Source organism: Oculina patagonica, chromosome 2 (genome assembly GCF_052425735.1).
Source record: "Oculina patagonica isolate OP01 chromosome 2, crgOcupat, whole genome shotgun sequence".
Taxonomy (NCBI): domain Eukaryota; kingdom Metazoa; phylum Cnidaria; class Anthozoa; order Scleractinia; family Oculinidae; genus Oculina; species Oculina patagonica.
Window position 1 is genome coordinate 5465855 of NC_135759.1, and position 22888 is coordinate 5488742.

General features: G+C 38.5%; 1 protein-coding gene and 1 non-coding gene across 2 annotated transcripts in view; both read right to left on the reverse strand.

Moving 5' to 3' along the window:
- The window catches only part of LOC144642826 (uncharacterized), a 29885-nt gene extending 8586 nt beyond the window's left edge, over window positions 1-21299 (reverse strand). Inside the window, exons 1-8 of the mRNA XM_078501916.1 lie at window positions 21254-21299; window positions 20570-20730; window positions 19871-20006; window positions 18974-19118; window positions 17019-17156; window positions 16786-16896; window positions 15725-15802; window positions 11982-12400 (exon numbers count right to left, since the gene is read on the reverse strand). Coding sequence (XP_078358042.1) covers window positions 12281-12400; window positions 15725-15802; window positions 16786-16896; window positions 17019-17156; window positions 18974-19118; window positions 19871-20006; window positions 20570-20730; window positions 21254-21273 — 909 coding nt within the window. The 5' untranslated portion in view covers window positions 21274-21299 and the 3' untranslated portion in view covers window positions 11982-12280. The remainder of the gene's footprint in view (window positions 1-11981; window positions 12401-15724; window positions 15803-16785; window positions 16897-17018; window positions 17157-18973; window positions 19119-19870; window positions 20007-20569; window positions 20731-21253) is intronic.
- Window positions 17874-17946, reverse strand: Trnal-uag (transfer RNA leucine (anticodon UAG)). The gene has a single exon. It is a non-coding gene; the product is annotated as a tRNA-Leu (tRNA).
- Window positions 21300-22888: the final 1589 nt, after the last annotated feature.

Here is a 22888-nt window from a genome sequence, read left to right on the forward strand (position 1 = left end):
TGGCGGGTTGGAAAGGTTGGAAATTAAGGTATACCAATCCTTCGAACTCAGCTAAAGGAATGGCAAGCTAAAAGGTCATAGCAGTAATACCGCAGTGAGTATCATAATGAATCAAGAAAGGATGTCTGGAGATCATCTACAAGTCAAATTATTAAATCAAATTGGTTTATAATGTCCTTCTCCAGGGAGAAATGGCCTTGCCCTAATTTCTTGCTGAAATATATAATGCTTTAAAGCATGTGGCCGGCTCCGTAGTGAGGTCTTAATCTAACCAAGTTTCTTATAAAAAGGAGGAATAAACATATTTCTGTCAGTAGTAGTGAGTTAAACAGTATGTGGAAAAGTAAACGGTATCCTTTAGTGCAGGATTTTAACAAAGACAGAGATATAACGAAGTTAAATTTGTATTAAAAGACTATGTGACTGAGGAAAGGCCAGAAACTGCAATGCAAAGCTAACCTTGAATCACTTTCTACAATTTGTGAAATTATGATTGTGAAAATCTTATTCCAATGACAATAAATGAGGGTGCATTTAGCGCCAATAATATAACTTACAATTTGCCCACAGTGAAAAATGCAACATGCGTGATATCTGTGCAAAAAAAATGGAACGTGGCCTTACACCGGCAAACTGTTGTTGTCTCTTCTTTAGTGTGCCAGATTGAAATTGGAAGCAGTGGACAAAAAATGCGAGATTCCTTCTATTTTGAATTTATCGCCAAGGCAAGGCAAAATCGCCCCCAACAAACAGTGAACTAGGATACATGCACTTACAATAAGGACTGATGAAGTCTTTGGATTTCCATGAGCTTTATTTGCCATTTCCTTCTTCATTTATTGAATAACACCATTTTAAAAATATGGATTAACAATGACAGTTGACAACTGCTGCAGGAACATCAAACGCAAGTCAGATCAGCTTAAAGGACAAGTAAGCAGAAGAAGAAATTTGTTATAATTTCGTATCATTCTGTCATGTGCTCTTTGATAATTCCTCAGGAAGAATGCTGTTGTCTCAATTCTTCTGGAAGCCGTAACCAAGATACAAGCACTATCATCACAACTAACTCTCAATTAATATTAAGAAGACAAACGAACGCAAAAAGCTATCTAGATGATATCAGTTGTAACTGTGAACTTCTATGAATTTTATTAAGTATGTTTTGACCGAATACAAGCGCAAGAAAACAAAATGTGAAAGGCATTGAATAGCAATCGGGCAATAGGATCAGGTCTTCAAAATCTGTTAACTCCATGAGTGTTCCTTAAAAACCTTTTCTCTTAACATAATGTGTATATTGTATTTATAAAGGTATTGAAAATTAAAGAAGTGGCCACTAAAAGGAAGCTCTTGATAATTTAGCAGATTATCCCAGATAGCGTTATAACAAATTTAAAAACTTGCTAATTTAATGAGAATATGTTCGCTTACGTTAATGGAAATCTGGAGCACTTTTGTCATGTTTGATGACATTGAAATCGTCCCTTTCCTTTTTGGGTTAAAGCAAGTGAACGAAACTTAACTGAGATACATATATAGATATAAATATCTTTTATCCTTTGTCTTATTGTGACAACGTAATTTATCATTGCTCAAGTAGTTAGCTATAAACAAAATTCCAAGAGAATAAATATTTAATTAAAAGAAGTGGTGTATTTCCTGAGTACTATCGTTCGTTTTTCTAAACACAAGTTGTCGCACGTTCAATCTGGCACATTGTCAGAACACTCTCGGCTACAAATGGCAATTCACGCGGGGGTATTACTCAAAATAAAGGCGATAAGGATAAATAAAATATCTCGTAGTAAACGATACTTAAATACTGTGCTTAGGATTACAAGTATTCGTCGATAGTGTTCAATTGAAGACTAGATAAAGATAGGAAGCGGCAAATAAATGAATCATCTAGATCTCCGCGTTTATAAACGGCTTCAAGTTATTTTTTTTTCTTTCACTGATACTCACGTCACTAGCGAATTAAGCTGAATATTCTTCATGTTTCTTCGGTTTAAGGCCGGCAATCTTCGACGCGGCGTGTTAAGTACCTCGTGCCGGCTCGGTTTTACCCGACAAAGGTCTAGATTTTCGTGTAATTGAGAATTCATGTGTTTTCCCACGGACTCGTTTTAAGATCACAGCATTTGTGTCAGTTACAGATCGATTCCTCGTTTTTTTTTACGCCAAGGAATCCTGCGACCATTTGAGGTGAAGAAGTAAAAAGGGGTTGTTGTAGCTTTTTTGTTAAACATTTGAACAATATTAATTGAATTTACTGACTGGCTTAATAGAAAAAAGCAAACATGTCGAATTATATATGTACTTCTGAGTGACTTACACCACTTCTATGCCCCATTAGCAAACAAAATCAGACAGATATCTTGAAACAGTAATAAACTGACATCGCAAATAGTTTGAAGACTTCAAACAGTTTTATTTTTTAATGTTCATGGGAACTTGTAGTGCAGTGTCGGGTAATCTTTTTCATGTGCCATTGACAAAGCCATTACTTTGTCGGCAAACATTAAAGGAAAAATTGGCTATTATTCACGGCTCTCAAGCGTTTTGTTTACTCGTTTAGTCTGCTATCATTGCGCCTCACGTAAAGAAGGAATTAGCCGTGGCAAACAGTTTAATTAAATAAGTCTTTGTGGGCCAAAGTAAATACAGTTAATGAGAAAACACACAAAGGCTTAGAATAATTTAGGGACTTAACTTGTTCACCATTATCAGCACACGTCCTTGAGTTTGATTGTTTCCGATCAAGTCTTGATACGGCTTTGTATTGACCCGGCTGGGGGCCTCATGAACGCAATTTATGACATTTTTTTACTCATATTTAAAGCTATTATACCGGTGGTCAATTGAGACATACATCAAATTCCTTAAGCACACAAACTTTTTTATAAATCAAGCTGTTGGATTGTTGTGGCCTGTTTGTTAATGAATCGCAGGGGCATGTTACAACACTGGTTGTAAATTGTCTATTCACAAGCCATTTTACTGTGAAAAGCCATTGCTACAAAAACATACAATCAAAAACGCCTTGTGCTTCGTTAAATTCTGTCACCTTCTGATTGTAACATACTGAAAAGTCAGCTGTATTCTAAAAAGGCCGGTTTTGTTTGGGCACCAAACACGTGTTCCTAAAATACGCTTCGTTTTGACTATGATTAAACAGTTATTTCAGAAGATCCGTAATTTTTCCATTTTGCAATTTCACTTCTTACCAGGGCTGGGGAATAAAGACCTTTTAATAATAACCAAACTTATTTCCCTTCCCCATGTACTGGCTTGCAGTTGTTTCTGTGAGACAGTGCAGCCTGTACGGTTCAGCGTACACCGGGGTGCGACAATTCTAACAAGAGCTGTTTCCGCTACTGGCATATGCATGTGTTGATGAGGTTGCTCTCACAAATTCTGAGAATCCTTCTGCAAATTGACTTATAATATCCTAAACTGTTTAACAATTTCCCGTTACAACTGTCAGCGATCCAGAATCACGGAAAACTGTGAAAATTCTTTACAAAATTATACATTATTCCCGGCGGAAGAGCACTTGTTAAGGCTTGTCGCCCCCTGCTCAGCAACCAACATGCTACGAACATGTCGCATTTAGCTATATAGTCTGCTGTTCAGTTTTAAAAACAAATTCGATAACACAAAGTAAATAGACCCCGGTGATGTATTGGCCAGAATAAGCAGTTAAGAATACTGTTAGCCTTTGTGAATGGCTGTTTGTCTAAACGTTTTATTGAATTCGCAGCGAGGTAATTAATTCGACAATGATTATACTTTTACGCAGTGGTACATTGCTCGTGCCCTATTTTTGAATACAGAACTGCACAAGCATGAAGAACGAAGCGCACACCAGCTTAGCGAAAAGTAAACATGGCAAAAGTAATCATAATATCAAACGGATTTAAGCGTCGGGGAATCGTGAACTTTATGACACATAACTCTAAGACCAAATTATGTAAAGCGGCTTTTCAATTATGTCTCTTATCCCTTGAGGGCTAAGTGGCTAACCTAATAAAGACCCGCGGTTCCTATGAATGCTGCTTAAACCAAACTCAATTGTGTCCCGGTGTAATAAATAGGTATAAATTGGCGTCAATCAATTTGATCTATTAATTGTGGCTCTCAATCGAGACCCGGCGACCTTTTAAAACAATTAAACGAAGCTCATTGTCCAGTGTTTACAATACCCTGGCGTTTTGTAGCCCCAGGTCCTTATGTTTAATTGCTTATTGTGTTTAATCTCTTTGACTTTGCCGCAAAACTAATAAAGTTTTATGAAAAGCAAAGAAGCAATCGCGCGTGAATTGGTGGTCCATTGTTTTACATTTCTTCAGTTCTTCATTTCTTCATTTTCGGCAGAACCCATTCTTTGATGTTCTTAAACACTGCCCTAACAACAAGAGTCACTGCATGAAGTCCACGGTATCGGATCTTTATCTGTCGTTCGAAACTTCCAGTAAAATGAAGTGATAGAAAGAGCATAAAAACTCCTTTATATTCACCTGAAAATGCCCGGGTTAAATGCAGTCTTAAGTTAAGTTTAATTCGTTACAATTAGTGAGGACCCTTAGACTTGGTCAGAATGCATGCACCCAAATGTGACTAGCTCTGCCTACACACTCAATGATAAAATAAACCTTTTTTTTTTCACAAGGCCTTTTTGAAAGGGGTTAGACGTCGGTATGTCTACTCAGTAAATGTGGCTGAGACTGACTACAACTAAAATCACTCAGGGTGGACTTGTTCTTCAGTTTAGTCCTGGTTGAGACTTACATAAATGAGCACCTCTTCTCCAATTGTGCTTACAGCAATGAAATAGGAATTCTTAACCTTCACAGCTACCGGTAAAAGTTCTTGTTGAACCTACAGTAGATACAATTTAAGCTATCAGTTTAGTATTTATGTAAAAAGCTTGTAACGTATTGATGAAATATACCACAAGTATATTGTATATATCCACGGGGAAAATGTTTGGCCTCGTGGACACCGCATGGTCTAGTGGTCAAGGCATTAGGCTTGAAATCGGGATATCCCTGATTCGAAACTTCGGCTTCAACAGTATATAGGTGAAAGTGCAACTCTGAAATGCCAAATTTCACCTTCTAGGCTATACAAACAGGGTCAGTCTTTCTGCACTAGCTAGGATATTCTTACTTAAACAGTACTAGCTCCATTAAGAACATCTGTTTGTTTATGTCGGTGTCCACATTTAGCACTACAATGCTTATTAATAAAAGCGATACCTAAATAAAGTGGATCAATTGTTATTTTGTATTTGAGCTTACAATATGTAGTCTTGCTGAATATCTCAGCATAAATAATTGAATATTACATGCTAGCCATTTTTTGTGATCAATTCAGCTATTTAAAAAAACACAGAGATAGTAGCTTTACACCTTTTTGCACCTGTCCGTAAAACAAAGCCTTCTATAAAGTGACGAAGCTTAAGCTCTTGGCGAAACTACAGTCAACTCTCGCCTTGCGGACACCTCGCTATTGCGGACGCTCGCTATTACGGACAAAATCCAGATCCCCGGCGTAAGAAGTTTTACTGGAAATGACTCCCGCTATTACGGACTCTCGCTATAACGGACACTAAACGACGCCCCGAGCGTGTCCGCTATAACGAGAGTTGACTGTAGTAACAAAATCATATCACACACAATTAAATTTTAATTCCTTTTTCGCTTGGTGGCTTTTACCAAAGTTACAAAACCACTTGGTTGCTTGAACGGCATCAGAAAACTAACAGATCGTAAAGCAGGCATGCACGAAGGAATGTTTTTTCCAAATTGAAGCTTTGTAGCGATTTTTATAATCGAGTTATTGCGAAAACAGAGCACGAAATAAGGCGATTATACATCTACATCTATTTTTTATTAAGTCGGTAAAAGTCCATTCGGATATCACACCAACGTCTTAACATAATTACAGTGATTTAAAATAGGTGAAAGACAATATATACATATATAAAAATGAACAATTCTAAAATAGGAAAGCTAAATTGACAACTGGGGGTAAACAACTTAATAAATAAAAAAAATGAGCAAAGACGCCGCACGTACTTTCTAATCGCTACCTGGGTAATCGCGTAGTCCAGACTGGGAACACGCAAGAGAGACTCAACAATCGCCGCAGGGAGTGCGTTCCAATCTCTTATGGTCCTCGGAAAATACGCGTTTTTCGTCGCTCTATGTTGCGTATGTTTGAAATTATGGCTGCCGCGAGTTCTGGATCCGTTATGTCTACTAAGATAGGAGCCATCAATATCATTCGCTTTCACTTTTTAGCTACGTCACGGACTGAACTCATCTTGAAAAAATTGGCTAGTTTTTTCGAGTTTGTCGTTCGTAATCCGTCTTAATCTCCGTCAGTCGAAACCATCCTTGGTTATTTTTGCCTTTTGGTGTTTTTCTATGTAAGAAAACAATTATTTCAAGGTTTCCTTCAATTTGGAAGTAATCAGAAAAATGACTTAAAATACCGTTCTTTAAGCCACACTTTTATCCCATACACCAATTATCTGAGAAACTTGCATTGGGACTAAAACGAGTGCGCCCCAATCATGACAGAAATGATGTTGCCAAAATGGGGACGAGTGGTCCAAATAAACGCCAGCTGCACAGAGGGCCAGAGTACGGTAGGAATAAACATATATTTGATTAGATACTTTTATCAGATGACACCGCCCCCTCCTCCCCGCAACCTCCCACCCAAAAAATCAGATCAGGGCGCTTTGGCAGAAGTTTTCTGGGCTTCACGCTCTTCTGCAGTCAAATAATATTGAGGCTCAAAGCAGCAAAACGATAGAGTCGCTACCTCCAAAGTTTACAGCGATTTAATTCCAAACTTTAGAAAGCAAGTTCAATCTAAAAAGATCAGATCGATGCGCTCTACAAATGTGTCTTGACAACTTTCTTTGGTAAATTGTAATGGCAATTTATTATAAACGAGTTTGCTAGTTGTGAATGATGTATATAGTTTTTTGGTTTCTTAAGATTGATTTAAATAGTTTTACGTTATTTTATTATTTAATTTTCATTGTAAGATACTAGCAGTAAATGCTACTCTATAAATCCGAATGTGGAAATAAAGTTTATGTTATGTAATAAATCAGCCATAGAATCACAATCCAAAGAGCAACTGACCAACTGCAAAACATTATAAAATTGAATTACCGTAATGATTCGATTTAGCGCCCGGGGCGCTTATTTACGTTTGGCACCTCGAGGGAGGGCGCTTATTCGGGACAGGGCGCTTATTTAATTTCTTGAGAAACAACCAAATGTATCTAACAATAACAGAAGCTGTAACAGTTAGAAATTGTTTAAAGTTCAGTTACTTTTAAAATAATTGTTCATTTTAGCAGTAAATATATACATGAACTGTACGGCGAACGGTGAGGAGTTTATCTAGTTGACGTCAATGACTTCAGTATGGGCAGTTATCCACAATAGGGGCACTTATTAGAATAGGGGTGCTTATAAGAACGGGGGCGCTAATTAGAATGGGGGCGCTTATTGGAATAGGGGCGCTTATTTACAAAAACACATTCGAAGGGGGGCGTTTATTGGGAAGGGGGCGCTTATTTGAAGGAGGGCGCTAAATCGAATCATTACGGTAGTGATCATAGGCAATCACAGCCAGACCTTTGGCATAGAAGAGGCAAGATCTGGGAACTAGAACTAGAACATTTTAAAAAAATTGGAAGCACTGAAACGCTTTTCTCAATATTCTTCATCGCGTATTCCTTGAGAAAAATAAATCTTTTTCAACTTAATATATTTGTTTATAATTTTGGGTCACTATCTAGACGTGTCTCGTCTTGCCTCTTGCTAGCTACGGCCAGACATAACGCTGCACTAAGACTGCAATACTTGCCATTTCATATCTCAGTATTACATATATAGCAAGAATTTTGGGCAAAATACAGTCGCGAATAGATGTCTATATTTGCTATATTTCAAATGTGAGAAAAGCGATACGTCCAATCAGCTTCGCGTACAGATTTCTTCACATGTGGAAAATATGACCAATATAATCAGCATCTAGAGTGGAACGACCCAACCAACCAAAGCAAGAGAATTGAAATGGTGCCCAAATGGTTGAAAAAACAGCGAGCGGCACTTTGATCCCGACGACAGTTCATGTTTTGAAAACATGGCTACACGTATGGAAGGCAAGCAAACAGGAACTCGCCAAGCAAAACCAAAAGAATACGGTAATAAGATGATAACGATACGAATCATTCTTCAAAGGCGAAGCAAGGACAAAAGTTAGACAAAATTTATATCTACCAAAATTGTTTACATCTCATTGCAAACTTAATTCTGTGTTACTGTTTCAAATACACCTAATTGCAATAACGTTGTCATAGAAAAAAGTAAAAAAGAAAAAGGTAAATAGGAATTAATTAGCTTAGTTTCATAACTGGTAGCATTTACAGAAATTTCACGAGTTTTATCTGCACTTTTTAAGTCCACATTTTTATGCTGTAACAAGATTAATTGATTTATTCGTATTTTAAAGCATTTTGAGGCCATTTGTACAAATAAATTTCATGCATGCGCTTAATTAATTCCTATTTGACTTTTTCCTTTTTACTTTTTTCTATGACAACCTTATTGCAATTAGGTGTATGTCATTTAAAAGACATCATTTCCAACAACACCAATCATCGAAAACAAACTGAATTCCGCTGAATCGTTTAAAGGGACAGTCTCGCGGCTCAGTACATGTACAAGCTATATATGACGCAAGCAAAATCACTTCCATTATTTATAGACCAATCGGGAGTGATTTGTCAATATGCAAATCGAGCGCGTAATTTCCCGTGTTGTAGAACTTTCGCGTCAGCTGGTCAACCGACTTATTCAATCGAATCTTTTCACAATTTCAAAGCTCATGCTGTAGTGTGTACATGTGCTTAAGGAAAGATTGGAACAAATCGAATGTTCGTCCTTGCAAAAACACACGGCGAATTTTGCACTGCTTTGTTTATATGCCCGGAATGATTGCTAAGAAGCGTCAAAACGAGATAGGATTTCCATTTTCCTTATTCTTTAAAGCTTGTACATTCAACGCTTCTGTTATAATGGATTTCTCTCAAACGTGATGATAAATCGACTAAAACACATCAAAAAGCACGTTCAATTTTGAGATTCGCGAATACAATCGCGAAAACATCGCTGCGGACGTGAGATTTCTCAACTTATGCCGTGATCCAAAAAAAGTATACCTCCATCAGCTTGTTTCTATATGGTATCGACAAACACTACCGCTTTATCTTGCTTTACAAAAAACTTTAAAGTCTTTGTGTAGTGAGTAAACAATCTGTTTTATCGGAATGTTTGTATCTCACACATCAAAACACTGTTCATACCCAGACATTCTACAATTATGACTGATTTCCACAAATAATGGATTCCTTTTGTACGCCACACAAGACCGCTTTGCACCACACCAGATTGATCTATCTAGCTTTTTGATCTCCAAGGACTCTTACGCGTCCTGTCGCCGGTCGATCACGATGTCACTCATGGACTCTGTATATTAAATGGCTTTTTCTTTGCCAAATCACTCACGGCATAGCTACTAACTATGCTCCCGGGTACTTGAGAAATAGCTGACTTCAGTTTGTCTAAGCGGAACGCCGGATTCACTCTAGTCCAGTCCCTGAACTCTCTCTTCCGCGCGCCTTTTTATAGGGGCTGAACCCAGGCGCGCGAAGAGAGAGTCCAGGATAACTTGCATGCGCATTCGCCAGTTTTTCCCCCAAAATTGGGGGCATATTTGGCAGCCGTTTGGAAAACGTGCGCGCACAAATGACGAGTTCAACTACGCGACCGTGTACTAAAGCAGGATCCCCGGAATAACTTTAAAAAACCTAGCTTTTCAGTCAGTGTCTGCTAAAAGCTAACGGCCAAAACAAAAATCGCTATCCGTCAACTATTCCTAGTATTTTGTAGCTGTTTATTGAATTAGTTTTGGATGCAATTGAGCAAAGTTATTTTCTTGCATTTATTCTCGCGCTCGGTCGCGTTATTGAATTCGTCATTTGAGCGAGCCAATTTTAACCTAGTGCGCGTCCCAAGCAAGTGACGCCACACTCCTCGCTTCTGATTGGTTCGATCTGAGCATGCGCATGCAAGTTATCCTGGACTCTCTCTTCGCGCGCCTGGGTTCAGCCCCTATAAAAGGCGCGCGGAAGAGAGAGTTCAGGGACTGCACTAGATTCACTCAGATTTAACAAACGATGGCTACTATGAATTCAGTGTACTTAATTTCGCGAAATGTCGGGCGCCGAATTTCGCGAGTATTAATTTTCGCCATTGCAAGAAAAATTAGAGCAAAAGTGTATTAAATTTCGCGATTTTGTCAGTGTTTTAATGATCAGTCGTCAAAGACTAAGGAACTACTGGAAATACACAAAGGTCTGGCTCAATGTATTTACAAGGAACCTGCAAACAGAGACATTGGTGACTGCCCTAAAGAGGTTTTGGCCAATTTACAAGCTCAAGAAAACAGTAATCAGAGGAAGGCTACAGTCGAAACCAAGACGGAAAGTTATTTTTAAAGGTAGAAAGTTGGAGTTCCAAACATTTCAAATTGTTATTAACTTTTGATATAATATGGTATTAATTTTCGCCCTTAAATTTCGCGCAATGTTATTTTCGCAATGTTAAAATCGCGAAAATCGCGAAATTTAGTACTCGCGAAAATAAGTAAGAATAAGGTATTCTGGTAGCTGTCACGTCACGCATGCGCATAACTGTGAAACCTTCGCTTTAATGGACGATTTTACAAAACAGCTAAACCCGAGGTTTTACCTACAGTTAACATTTGAACTTTGAATTTCATTTTCGTACGCTCTGATAAGAAATTGATGTTGGTGTTATCACGGATATTTACTTACATATTGAACTTTTCAATGGGGTAGAAAATGACGCAATAGAATTTAAATTATTCTGATACTAGATATTTGTCCAACTTAAATTAATGTCACGGTTACTCGATTTCCTGATGGATTCCGTCTTAAATCTGATTGCACGTCAAGAAGAGCTAGAAAATGGGATAATACCCGATTCCCTCTATAGCGCGCGCCTGCAGGGAATCACGGTAGTTGTATTCATCAAACCAAGCGCAAGACTAAGCAACGATGCACATTGCTGAGTCTCGCGCATGGTTGATGAATACAACTACCGTGATTCCCTGCAGGCGCGCGCTATAGAGGGAATCGGGTATTCAATGGGCATCTCAGGCGAGGGTAAATTTTGATCAAGGGACACGAAATTTAGTTCGATTTAGCGGGGGATTCGAGTCATCCGAGTTCGAGTTAACCGAGTAAATATGACTGAAAAGGGAGGTAAAATTCAAGGGAAGTGGGACTTAGCTCGGGTTAGCGGGAGAGTTCGAGTTATCCGAGTTCGAGTTACCGGGATTCTACTGTAGTTCCCTTGAATAAATTGGCATTACTGGTAAACTTTCAATTTGTGACAACACAAAAATGAAGGGGCTCGAGTAATTTGCCATGTCAAAATATCGTTATTATTGTCTTAACTTGTAACTGACCCGTCAAATAAGGTTTTTTCTCAAAATTTCAGATTAATTAAAAAAGTAACAGAAAATTTTACGTTTCTATCTGGTTTCCTACCGAGGTGCCTTCCAAATAAACGAAATGCAGACAACTTAATTTTCAAAAATTACGGGGGATAATTCTAGACCCCCTCCCCATCAACAAGCACGCGCCTACGGCGCCCAGACCGCCTGGCAAGATCGCGCACACGTCACTCAAGCGAGCACCCGGACATCGACGTTCCTGCCTACGGATCTGACTGGACCTCTTTCATTTATGTCTATAAATATACTGTCATACAAATGTATCCACTTCCCTTCACACTAAAAGGCAATATTAGAGGATACTTTAATGTGCGGTCAACACTTAGTGGAAAAGCACTTACCTGACACAATGACACGTGGTACAAGTGTTCCCTTCCCAAGTATCCTTGTAGTACAAATGTTCCTTTTCAATGTATTCCTGTGTCCCTGCAAAGTTTTCTCTGCCCTTACTGCCTTTGGGTACAAAAAGCTCAGAAGGCCGAGGCCGTCGCTAGCCTTAGCTGTTTTTATTAAGTAGTTTTGAACCAATCACATTACACGTTATATTACTTTGTTTTATTTCATAAAACATATTTTATTTTCTCGGACATTTCATCTTTGATGGGCCCATTTTTACAAGTGCACTTTGTGCTTTTGCTAGCTAGTTATTCTTTTTCTTTTCCAGGCGTTGTAGCTTTGCTAGGTTTTGTTTCAAAGTGGTGTTGTCTGGATCAAGCTTCGCAGCAATCTCATAATGATGTCTTGCTTCCACATGTTCACCCTGTAAAGAACGGTTAAAAGCATATGACGAACGTCAGTAGGTCGAATATTTTGCCTATTTTAAGTTTAAAATGTAAATTTAAATTCAAAAGTTTCATTATTCCACTTCTTATAGCGCAGCGGCTTTTTTTCAGTGCAAACAAACTTACTTTGTTCATCAATCGGTTTTTTCTTCTTGCTTACACATTATGTGTCAATAAACAAAAAAGAAACAGACAAACAAACAACAAAACTAAAAAACTGGAAGGTGTTACCGTATACATATTGAAGTTAAGGCTAAAATGATTTTAAACTGCACTTTGATTTCATTTTGTATTTTCCTTTGATTCAGATTTATAACCATAACCCTTAAATAAAGAAAAATACAAATCAAACTAGTAGTCAGGTCGCTTAGCGCAAATTTTTGGAGAAATCGTTACACGGTTGATAAAAGCACCAAAATTTGCAGAATGATTCTTTAAAGACTATTAAATAATTTTATCTGTGGCTCCACCTGAAATTTTTCCTGCAATTTGCAAAATTTGCTAAACACTTTGACCACGTACAAACTCTCAAGCACCGCTTCCACGCCATTTTGAATCGATTCAATGAAAGTGGGACAGAAGGAAATATTTCTCTTCTCCGTAAGTAATTTGCAGTTTTATGCTTAAATGTTGCAAAAATATATATAAATTAAAGACATTGCTTAAGTTTTCGCTAACATTTTATTTTTTAGATGCAGTATTCTAAAATGTTTATTATGGTTAATTATGCGCTTGTCGTTTGTGGCCGCCGAGGGATGCGGAATATGCTTAAAGAAGCCTTGAAGAAACGAGATTACACAGAGGACTCACAAATTTTGGTCAAGGCAGCTTCAAAAATAAGAAAATACATTTTCAGCCACGAGGCATATAAATTTAATAGATCGTTTCCAGAAAATAGTCAAGAAGCTTCGTTACCATCTAGCCTCAAAACCTCAAAGATAAGCACGAGTCCCAAGCATGCCTTACCGTTGGCAGCCTATTGTCTACAATACTAAGAAAAAAATAAAAGGAATCCGATACAGAAACAAGGCACTTTTAGGAGCGTGAACCGCCTCTGCCTGTCTACTGATTGACTTGAACACACACAGATTGACGAGATGCAAGCGGAACATCCAGCATTTACACCAGCTGGGAATTTCTATTTCCCATGACCGAGTCACACAGCTTGACGAGTGGATTGCAGAAGCCATGTGCGAGCACTTTGACGAAGACGGAGTTGTATCCCCTGCCTGCCTGCTAAAGGTCTGTTCACTGTTGGTGCCTTAGACCACCTTCAAAAAGCTCTTTTCATGGTACCGGCATCAGTCTCCTCCAGTTTCCAACTGAAAACCAACCGGGTATGAGTATACCACCAGTTACGATTCCTCCATCGGTACCTAGATACCTCTCCGCCATTGTTCCACGCTATGTCTGGTTGTAACACCACATCCACTTTTAGGAGAAAGGACAGGCATTTTTAAAGAGGAAACAGAAACACTTGCCTATTTAGCCTCCCATCCGATTGAGTCCCTTGATGCAGACTGTGAGCACTTCCGAAAAACTGAACGGCTGGTTATTATCGTTTATGACAAAGAGAGTTCGTCCTTGTCCCTTAACCAAACTAGGATTTAACTTTTCTGTCTTAAGAACGTTCACTGACAAGATGCCACCGACGGACAATGCTTTTCTTTAACGCACAAGACGGGCGTTCAATCTAGGACACTTGTACTGACGCTGTGCAAAATATCCCTTCACCGGACTTTATTTTAGCAGAACCACGATTTCTACACCTTATCGAGTTTCACTCTCCTTATATTTTTCATGTCTTATGTTCTCTTTTTGGGTCAAAGAAGTGGCTAGCCGCCCAATCCAACGCCACTAGATCCACCCCTGTCTAGGATATTACAGATAATTTTGCAAGCCTTAAGCCGCCGCATTTTTTTCTTTTGTCGGTAGAAACGACTGCGTGGGATGCTAGGGTAAGGGAACTTGAAAATCGCGTGGTTTTCTCTTCAATTTGCCTTATGGGTAATAAATATCGGGTACTCTAATAAATGCCTGTGCAAAAAAGAGACGGACACCCCCTGAAAAAGTCTAATTGACCGCTTACGAAAGGGAACATTGCAGAACAGCCCTTATGAATTTATGCAAATGAGCTAAGAACGCTCTTGTTTAAATTTCAAGAAAAATAAAAAAAAATTTGGATGGAGCTACGGATAAACTTAAAACCAGTATCGAAAATAGGCTGCATGCAAAAATTGGGGCTTTTATCACAAAATCTAATCGATCACTTACGAAAGGACATTGCGGAACAGCTTTTATAAATATATGCAAATGAGTTAAAAACGTTCTTGTTTAAATTTCAAGAAAAAATAAAAAAATTCGGATGGAGCCACGGATAAACTTAAATAAGGTATAGAAAGGAGGCCGCATGCAAAAATTGGTGCTTTTATCACGCCGGTAACGATTTTTACGCTAACCGACCTGACTATAGTTTAAAATCATTTCGACTTTAATTTCATTTTAAACTACAACATAAACACCCCAAACTAATACTGCGTTTTCTGTCACACAACCGTTTCTTCCTTTCAATGGATTTGTTCTGTCACACAACCACATATGTACAGTTAAGGGACCGTTCATTTTTTATGGGGTAGGGGGGGGGGGGCTGGTGGGATTTGATAGATAGTCACTGGTATATATAATGCCCCCCCCTTTTTCATCGAAAATTTTTACCTGGCCCCCCCTCAAAATCCTTTTTTTTGATGACCCCCCCCCCCCAATAAAAAAAAAAGAAAACAAACAAACAAAACAATAATCAAGTGAAATTAAAATATATCGATATCGAGCCTTGTGACTAAAGAATGTATTAGTGTACAAAAATCACATCCCCAAATAACTGGCATTGCCTCAAATGTTTATTGTGGATGCCGTCTGTTAGTATGGTTTGTCCACATTTGTAACCAATAAGCTGTTGGGTTGAGTTGATGGCGTTTGGTACATAACAAAATAGGGGGGTCCGGGGGCATGCTCCCCCAAGGAAAATTTGAATTTTCAGAACCTTTGGAATGTTATTTTGGGCATTCTGGCAATTTTTTTTTTTACTCTTATAGTAGCCTCTTTACAACAAAAGTATAATTATTTTTAGTGACCCCCTCCCCCTAACAGACCATATTTTTTTGGCTGACCCCCCCTTTGAAGCCAATTTTTTTCGGATGGCCCCCCCTCAAATCCCACCAGCCCCCCCTACCTCATAAAAAATGAACCGTCCCTAATGACGTTACTTTAATTCTTTACAATCCCGGCACAGGATCGTTACTAACCTCAAGATGGAATATAACTCCAAGATTCAAATGAGCACTGGCGTGTTCTGGATCCAGCTGCACCGCCATCTTGTAGCTCTATCGAGAAAATAAAAAAAAGGAATCTGCTACACCGTCTTTCAATATAAGATAGCATTGCATAGATCACCTAAGATGTAAGAAAATAGAAAAGAAAAGAAAACACAAAAATTACGTCATCGTCCCCGCTGTTGAATGTAAACTAAAACCAAAATGAAACAATAAATGATTGGTTATCAACTTAGTTCAGTTGGGAAGGCCGTATCACACAAAGCTCTCTACTTTCTTTTCGGCCTCCCCGCCATTTTTTCTTTGTAACTAATTTACGTTATTTCATTGTATCCTGTTTGGTCTTCCTTTCTCTGGCAAAATTAATTAATAAAAGAAATGCCATAGTCATCAATCTCCACTGTAATTTCATTTGCAGCCGTTATTAAAGTAAAAGGTAAAGGTAAAGCAACTTTATTTATACACGGTTTGTGTTTTTTAAAGCTAGAAGCTTGTGGGGCCGTGTATATGAAACAAATACTGAACAAATATAATATATTAAATAAACATAACAGGATTAAAAATCCCAACTGGCAGGAGGCAGACCAGTTGGCTATTTACAAGCATGACCGAGGATTTGAACTCGGGGCGACCGAGAACAAATCCAGATAGTGGTCAGAACGGGATTTGAACCCGGGACCTCCAGATTTCATGTCCGGCGCTCTAACCACTCGGCCACGCTGCCTCCTGTCGTTTATACCAAAAAGTGTTACGATCAAAATAGCGGCTGCATCTGTTGAGTTACCTCAGTGAATATTTCCATAAAGTTAAAGGAGCTCCGTCAAGTACGACACATATCTACGAAAATGGCCATGTTTTTAATTTCTTTCTTAATGATCCGTCTAAATCGTACTTAGTCGTCGTTGGTATTTTCTTCCTTAAGAAAAAAAATTGTCATCTTAAGGTTTCCTTCGCTTTGAAAGCAATTTGAAAAAAGGACTTGAAACATGGTGTCATATTCCTTTAATTAAGTTGGTTGATATAACTTCTCTTACCTTCTTAGCTTGTTGCATGTTGTTCAGGTCTTTATACAAATTTCCCTGTTGGAAGTAAAGGTCTGCATCGTCCTCATGAAGACTAAGAGCTTGAGCAATAACTTGCAGAGCCTGCAACAGGAAAATAAGAAAGAAGAACACGTTAGCCGACTTAAGTGCATCGATGTAGTTGCTACAAGCACTTATTTAATAAAGAAGGAAAACAAAACGTTTTAAGAGCAACAGCAACTTGCCTCGTTGAACTGTCCATACTGAGCATGCATTCCAGCCAGTGTTTTGTAATGTCCAAGATTCTGTGGATCATCTAGAACCAGGCTCTTTAGTATGCTCACAGCTTCATTGAGTCGGTTTGTTTGACCAAGAAGAATGGCCTGGGGATAACGAAAAGTGATGCCATAAACCATCATGGAACAGGACCCTTCAACAAAAGGATCTTCTTTTGAAGCTGCCAAAACTGCATGCTAGCTGAAGTGCTAAGTGACAGTTATTCACTCACTCTGTCACTGTAAAATTACGGTAATAAGCTCGGAGCTTATGTTTGCTAAAACATTGTTTTCGGTTGTGTGATTGTTGCTTATACTAGGGGTGGTATCACGAGGAGTCCTCTCAGTTTTTGTGTAAACTATGATAGAATTATAAGGGTGCACTCAGTGATCCACAACATAACCTTTGAACAACAAAAAAGCATAACTTTATTCTCCAATTAGTGAATGAATGTAATCAATAGTTTTTAAGTCCAAGTAACACTATCAAACTTAAAAACATCGGCCCAACGTTTTTCTAGTTTTAGGCCACTATTGTACTATCCGTCCTTAGCCAAACCACCTTTTAAAAATTTTCATGACTAGTGAAGAACGTTGTAGCAAGGCCAGGCCACTATTTGTGGACTTCCAATTAATACCAACACCTTCATTGCATTTTCAAGATGCACAAAATTACGGTGACACTATTCCTTTACAGGTACTTGACTTCGTTTTGTATTGTTTGAATTTCGTTACCAATATGCAGTGTGCCGCCCAAGTGAGTCTTTATGTAGAAATATAGCATGATAAATTTTGCATAACTGAAAAACTCGGAAAAAAATTCCGAGTACCAGATGGGATTTGAACCCACGACCCTCCGTGTTCTAGGACGGATGCTCTACCACTGAGCTACTGGGACTCTGTGGCGAGCAAGGGTGAAATGTGGGTCTTGACTAGAACCGCATCACGCAGTCACATAGTCAAATCAGTACAAGTACACATACATAGGACTCATAACTGCATCGCGCAGTCACATTAAAGCATACTTGAGATGCAACCATCCCGCCGCCCAAGTGAGTCTTTATGTAGAATTAATATACAATCTTCGTTCACTGTCCAAAATCCACGCGCGCAATTGGTTAAAATAGATCACGTGATTTTGCTTTACCTGTCGTCAGCAAACTCCGACAGTGCAGTATTGACAATAATGCACACAAATCGTGCATTATTGAAATGTCTTCAGCTTCAAGGCTTGTAGAAGTGGAAGAAAAATATATTCTTCAAATTATCAACGATCCAATACCAAACAAAATCGAAGAGGATAACAACTTGAAGCGCTTTTATGTTCAAAGGTAAACTGCAGCTCAATAAATAGATTTTTGTGTGCGATTGACTTGCTTGTAGTTGCTTGATTGTGAAAGCCATCGACTTGCTGACTGTTTCACTGCTGTTTTTATGAACGACCACAGCTGATGGACGACTTTACGAACCATTTTAAGCTTTATTTCTGTACGGGTTATTTGTGAATTTTATACTATTGATGTTATCCCGTGTAATTATGTACTACTAGACTTCTTTAATACTTTTAAACACAAAGCTTATTGTTTGAAGGTTGTTAAGTCGATGATCGTTTGCAGTGTACTCAGATTGTATATTAAAAGGGTTAGAGTCTGTCCGTTCGTGTTTTGTTGACAAATACACGCACTTGCTGGCCTCACAATGAACTCGAAATTTTCAATACTGCACTCGGCTACGCCTCGTGCAGTATTGAACATTTCTCGTTCATTGTGCGGCCAGCGCGTGCGTGTATTTGTCAACAAAACACTCACAACAGTCTCTAACCCATAAATATAGCATGATAAATTTTGCATATGCAGTGTGGATATCATGCAATATGCAGTGTGGATGTGATTTCCGTTTGCGTAGAAATTGTCAAGTGTACTCACATAATTTGATCGTGTCTCGACACTTGATGGTTCCAGCTCTAAAGCCTGTTTCCAAGCTAGTTCAGCCTCTTTTAACTGCTTATTGTGGTAATACAATACTCCAAGCAACTGCAAAGTACTTGGTTCCCGTTTTATCGACAAAGCTCTGCAAAAACAAAGAACATAACTTTTGCTTTAGAGAATCCGTGGATTATCTTAACGAAATGTAGGTTGGATCGTGTTTGACTAAGGGTTTAGGTAGGACTAGTTCGAGCCCGTTCCATCTTTAAGAAGCGCCTGCAGGGAATCTTGATACGTGTATTCAACACGACACCATTTTGACCTGTTTTTTTTTTTAATGCAACTAAAACTATTCCTTCGGCTGTTAAGTCTAAAGGAGCGAACTGGCCATTGCACTACTACAACGTGGACGAGTAAAAGATCCCTTGGACTGCGTCAGGACGTCTGATAGCGAGTGCAGCTATTGATCCAGTTGAATGAAGAAGGTCGAGAAGAGTGAAACTGGAAGATAAAGTAGGAACTCAAAAAAAGTGAGAGTAAATGTATCTGGGCTCTCCATGAAGTACATACTCAGTCAAGCAACATAACTGATTTGAATAATAGATGAAAACTCTTGTATGCTTTGGTCAGTAGAAGTTAAAGCATAAAAAAAAACGCAAGACCCCACAGTTTCAAACATTCTACAATAGAATCCCGATTTCTTGAAGCAATTTCCCTTCCCCTGCATGAGGTTCAAGAAATCGGGATTCTTCTGTACTTTTGTGTAAAGATATCATGTTTCATTTTTTTATGATTCAAAGGTGGAAACAAAATTCTGAATCAAGACACATCCAGGAATTACATTATACAATCGATATTGTTAACTGTCGGGATCTTGTTAACTGGCGGGATCCAAACCTCTTGTAAGCTTGTTCTGCTTCCATAATGTTTCCTGCTGCACGCAGCTGTCGTCCCATGTTCACCAAAGCCACTGTGTGATTAGGATTGAGCTGCAGGGCAGTGATGTAATTTGCCAAGGCTTCAGCTGTTCGACCTTGAGGTATAAAACCAAAAGACAATCAAGTACATGCAAACACTTCATCTAGTCATCGATTTGCCAAGAACGATTTTTTCAATTTCTTATCTGGTTCTTCCTATAACGAAAAAATGTGGGTTTTACACATCAAATGTAATCTTGACTGTCATACTGTGAAAGCTCTTCTAAGTAACCCCCACCCATCCCTAGATAGTAACAGTAACAAGGCAAATGCACTTTCAATGGTATTCATCCTCCACGACATTTACTTATTATTGTTGCTTTTTTGTGAGAATGTGTTACAAAACAGGACTAAAACATTAAAACATTCACTATATTTCTTCTTTATGAAACCCAACTGAAATATGACTTGCAATAAGTCCCCGGTCTCTGTAAGCCCCCATGTCCCCCCCTCTCCCCCTCCCAAAAAAAGCTCTTAAATTAATAAGCACCCGGCCAGCTTTTACGGTTCTTCAAGTAGTAATCGCTTACACCAAAGCTAAAACCACGACAACTGTTGTCTTTCCCATATGTTAGAACAGTATGTGAACAGCAACTCTCATGTAATCTTTCTTGCTTACCCCTGTTGCCAAGGAAAACTGCATAATTGTTGTACGCATCACCGTTGTTGGGTTCTAAAGTCAACGCTTTTTTGTAAAACTCTTCAGCTTCATCGTACTTCTGTTGGTCACTGAGCACACCAGCAGTGTTCATCACAGCATCCAAATAATTTGGTTTTAACCTGACAAAGAAAGTATCTACCCAATCAAAATAAGCCTTTCGTAGTTTGGAAGAATATGGAAGGTATAACTTTGCAACATCAAGTAAAGCCCTCAAATTTTAATAGAGCCAAGTGTCGACTTTGGTTGGTCCGAACTTGTACGCACTTACGTCGAGATCAAACTGAAATAGCTTTTTTGGCAAATAGCGTGCACTTGTGAGTAAACTAGCGAGCTCGTTTGGTGACTCAGCGCAACTCTGTTAAGTCAGGGCTTTAAACTGTGTAGGGCAATCTTTATCTACGTCTGCAGCTTTTGACTATTATCATTTAGCGAGCACTACTACTATCTATTGAAAATCAAATTGAGTACAGCAAATTCAAAGACGCGCTAAATTGGCTTCTGTGGTATTTAGTGCCTGTGGTAAATTTGACGGTAGCACGCACAGCTCTAGAAACGTCTGGACATATCGCAACCATTTTCAATCAGTAGAAAGGATAACTTGTAGACGCCATGTTATAAATTGCAGTAGGTTTTCTGTTTTACCTGATTGCTTCTTTTAACATTGCTTCTGCTTCAGACAAGCGCTTTAAGAACGACTTTCAGCAGATTTCAATCAAAAAATTGATTTAGCGGCAGAAATTGGAAAAATCGATTTCCCTCATTTTTTGTCCACAAATAGCCTTTAGCTAGCCTTGAAATTTGATGTAGTTTTTTTCGTCTCAAAGCGCTTTACATCCGTGAAAAACAAGAAAAGGGAATTTCGCCCACAAGATCGCCAAAAATGGCCGAATACAAAGCTAAAATTTGGCAACCTAAGTTGTAATTTAGTTCGCGTGCAAAGAAGAACTTGAATTTTTGGATACGTTTTCTTGAAAGGCAAGGTATTCAGCTTCTAAAAATAGGTAATAACTTGACTTGACCTTCATTCGAGAATTAATTACAAATTTTGTAAAAATACCTTTATTTACTTATGGGAAAATCCCTAATTTATTGATAAAGTTCAGAATTTTTTTTCGCCATGTGCCATAACTCCAAATTTCTTCAAACTTCGGCTGTGGAACCATTTTATGCTGTTATAAATTATGTATAAAATTCAGCATGGGTTTTCTTTCGAGAGATTTTCGAGGCGCCGCTGAATTAACCAAATTTTAACGAAATTATCAGCAAATGTAAACAATGGTTGCTGGTTGTTCATTTCAGCGGGCTTGTTGAAACATCCAATATATCTTTTGAAATTCCTTTACAAACATATCTCCGTTCTTAAGATATAAATTGGTTCTTGAAATTAAAAAATCATGGCAAAAAATTCATTCTTGGATAAAACACTGTCATTAATAGAAGAAATATTTATTTTACCCGTACGTCGGTAATTAATTTGGTGGTCGGCATTTCGTGATTTCTGTAGATTCCTTGTCGCCGTAATGTAAACAGTATGTGTATAAAACTGCTTCGTGAACGAACGCTGTTAAAAAGGATGGCAAGATTATTTAATGTATTTGGCAGATAAGATGCTAATAAAATGCTTACCTTTAAAACACGATATGTAAAACACATCACTCAGGATACTTTGGCGTACTTTTTACATTTGGTCGTGATAATGATCTTGATTGACGTTTTCAAATTAGAAAACCTTGATACTAGCGCGGGAAACGCTTAGAACGCGAGTTTGAAGGAAACGTGTTTTTTATCATTATTTCTGTATGGAAGCGAAGTGTTCTTTTAGCGCTATTGTCGGAGATTCCTGCACCTACGAGCGAAGAGATAAGGCGAAGAAGACAGAAGTTATTCCGTTGTTATACTGTACTTGAGAAATAGCGGGACATAAGTCTACATGGGGGATCTCAGATGTCGAAACAGAGGTTGATTTGATTCTTGCCAGAGCAGCAGTTTTTTCCTTTCCTGAAAACATTGGTCAGTTCACTATTTGTCCCTACCACCGATCTTCCTTGGGAACTGGATGGCGCCGTGGATCTCAGCGATGCCAGGTTCCTGAGAAATTATCGGGCCATAGCGAAGATAGAAGAGAGATGGCCTAAAGCAGAGAGAGGCCTTGGAAAACGGGGAGCAAAGTTGATACATCAGAGAACAGGTGTATTTGTTGCCGTCGGATCAGGTTTGTACAGATTACAATGAACATACATAGCTATTAAACAAGTAGTAATTTCCTTTACAAACTAA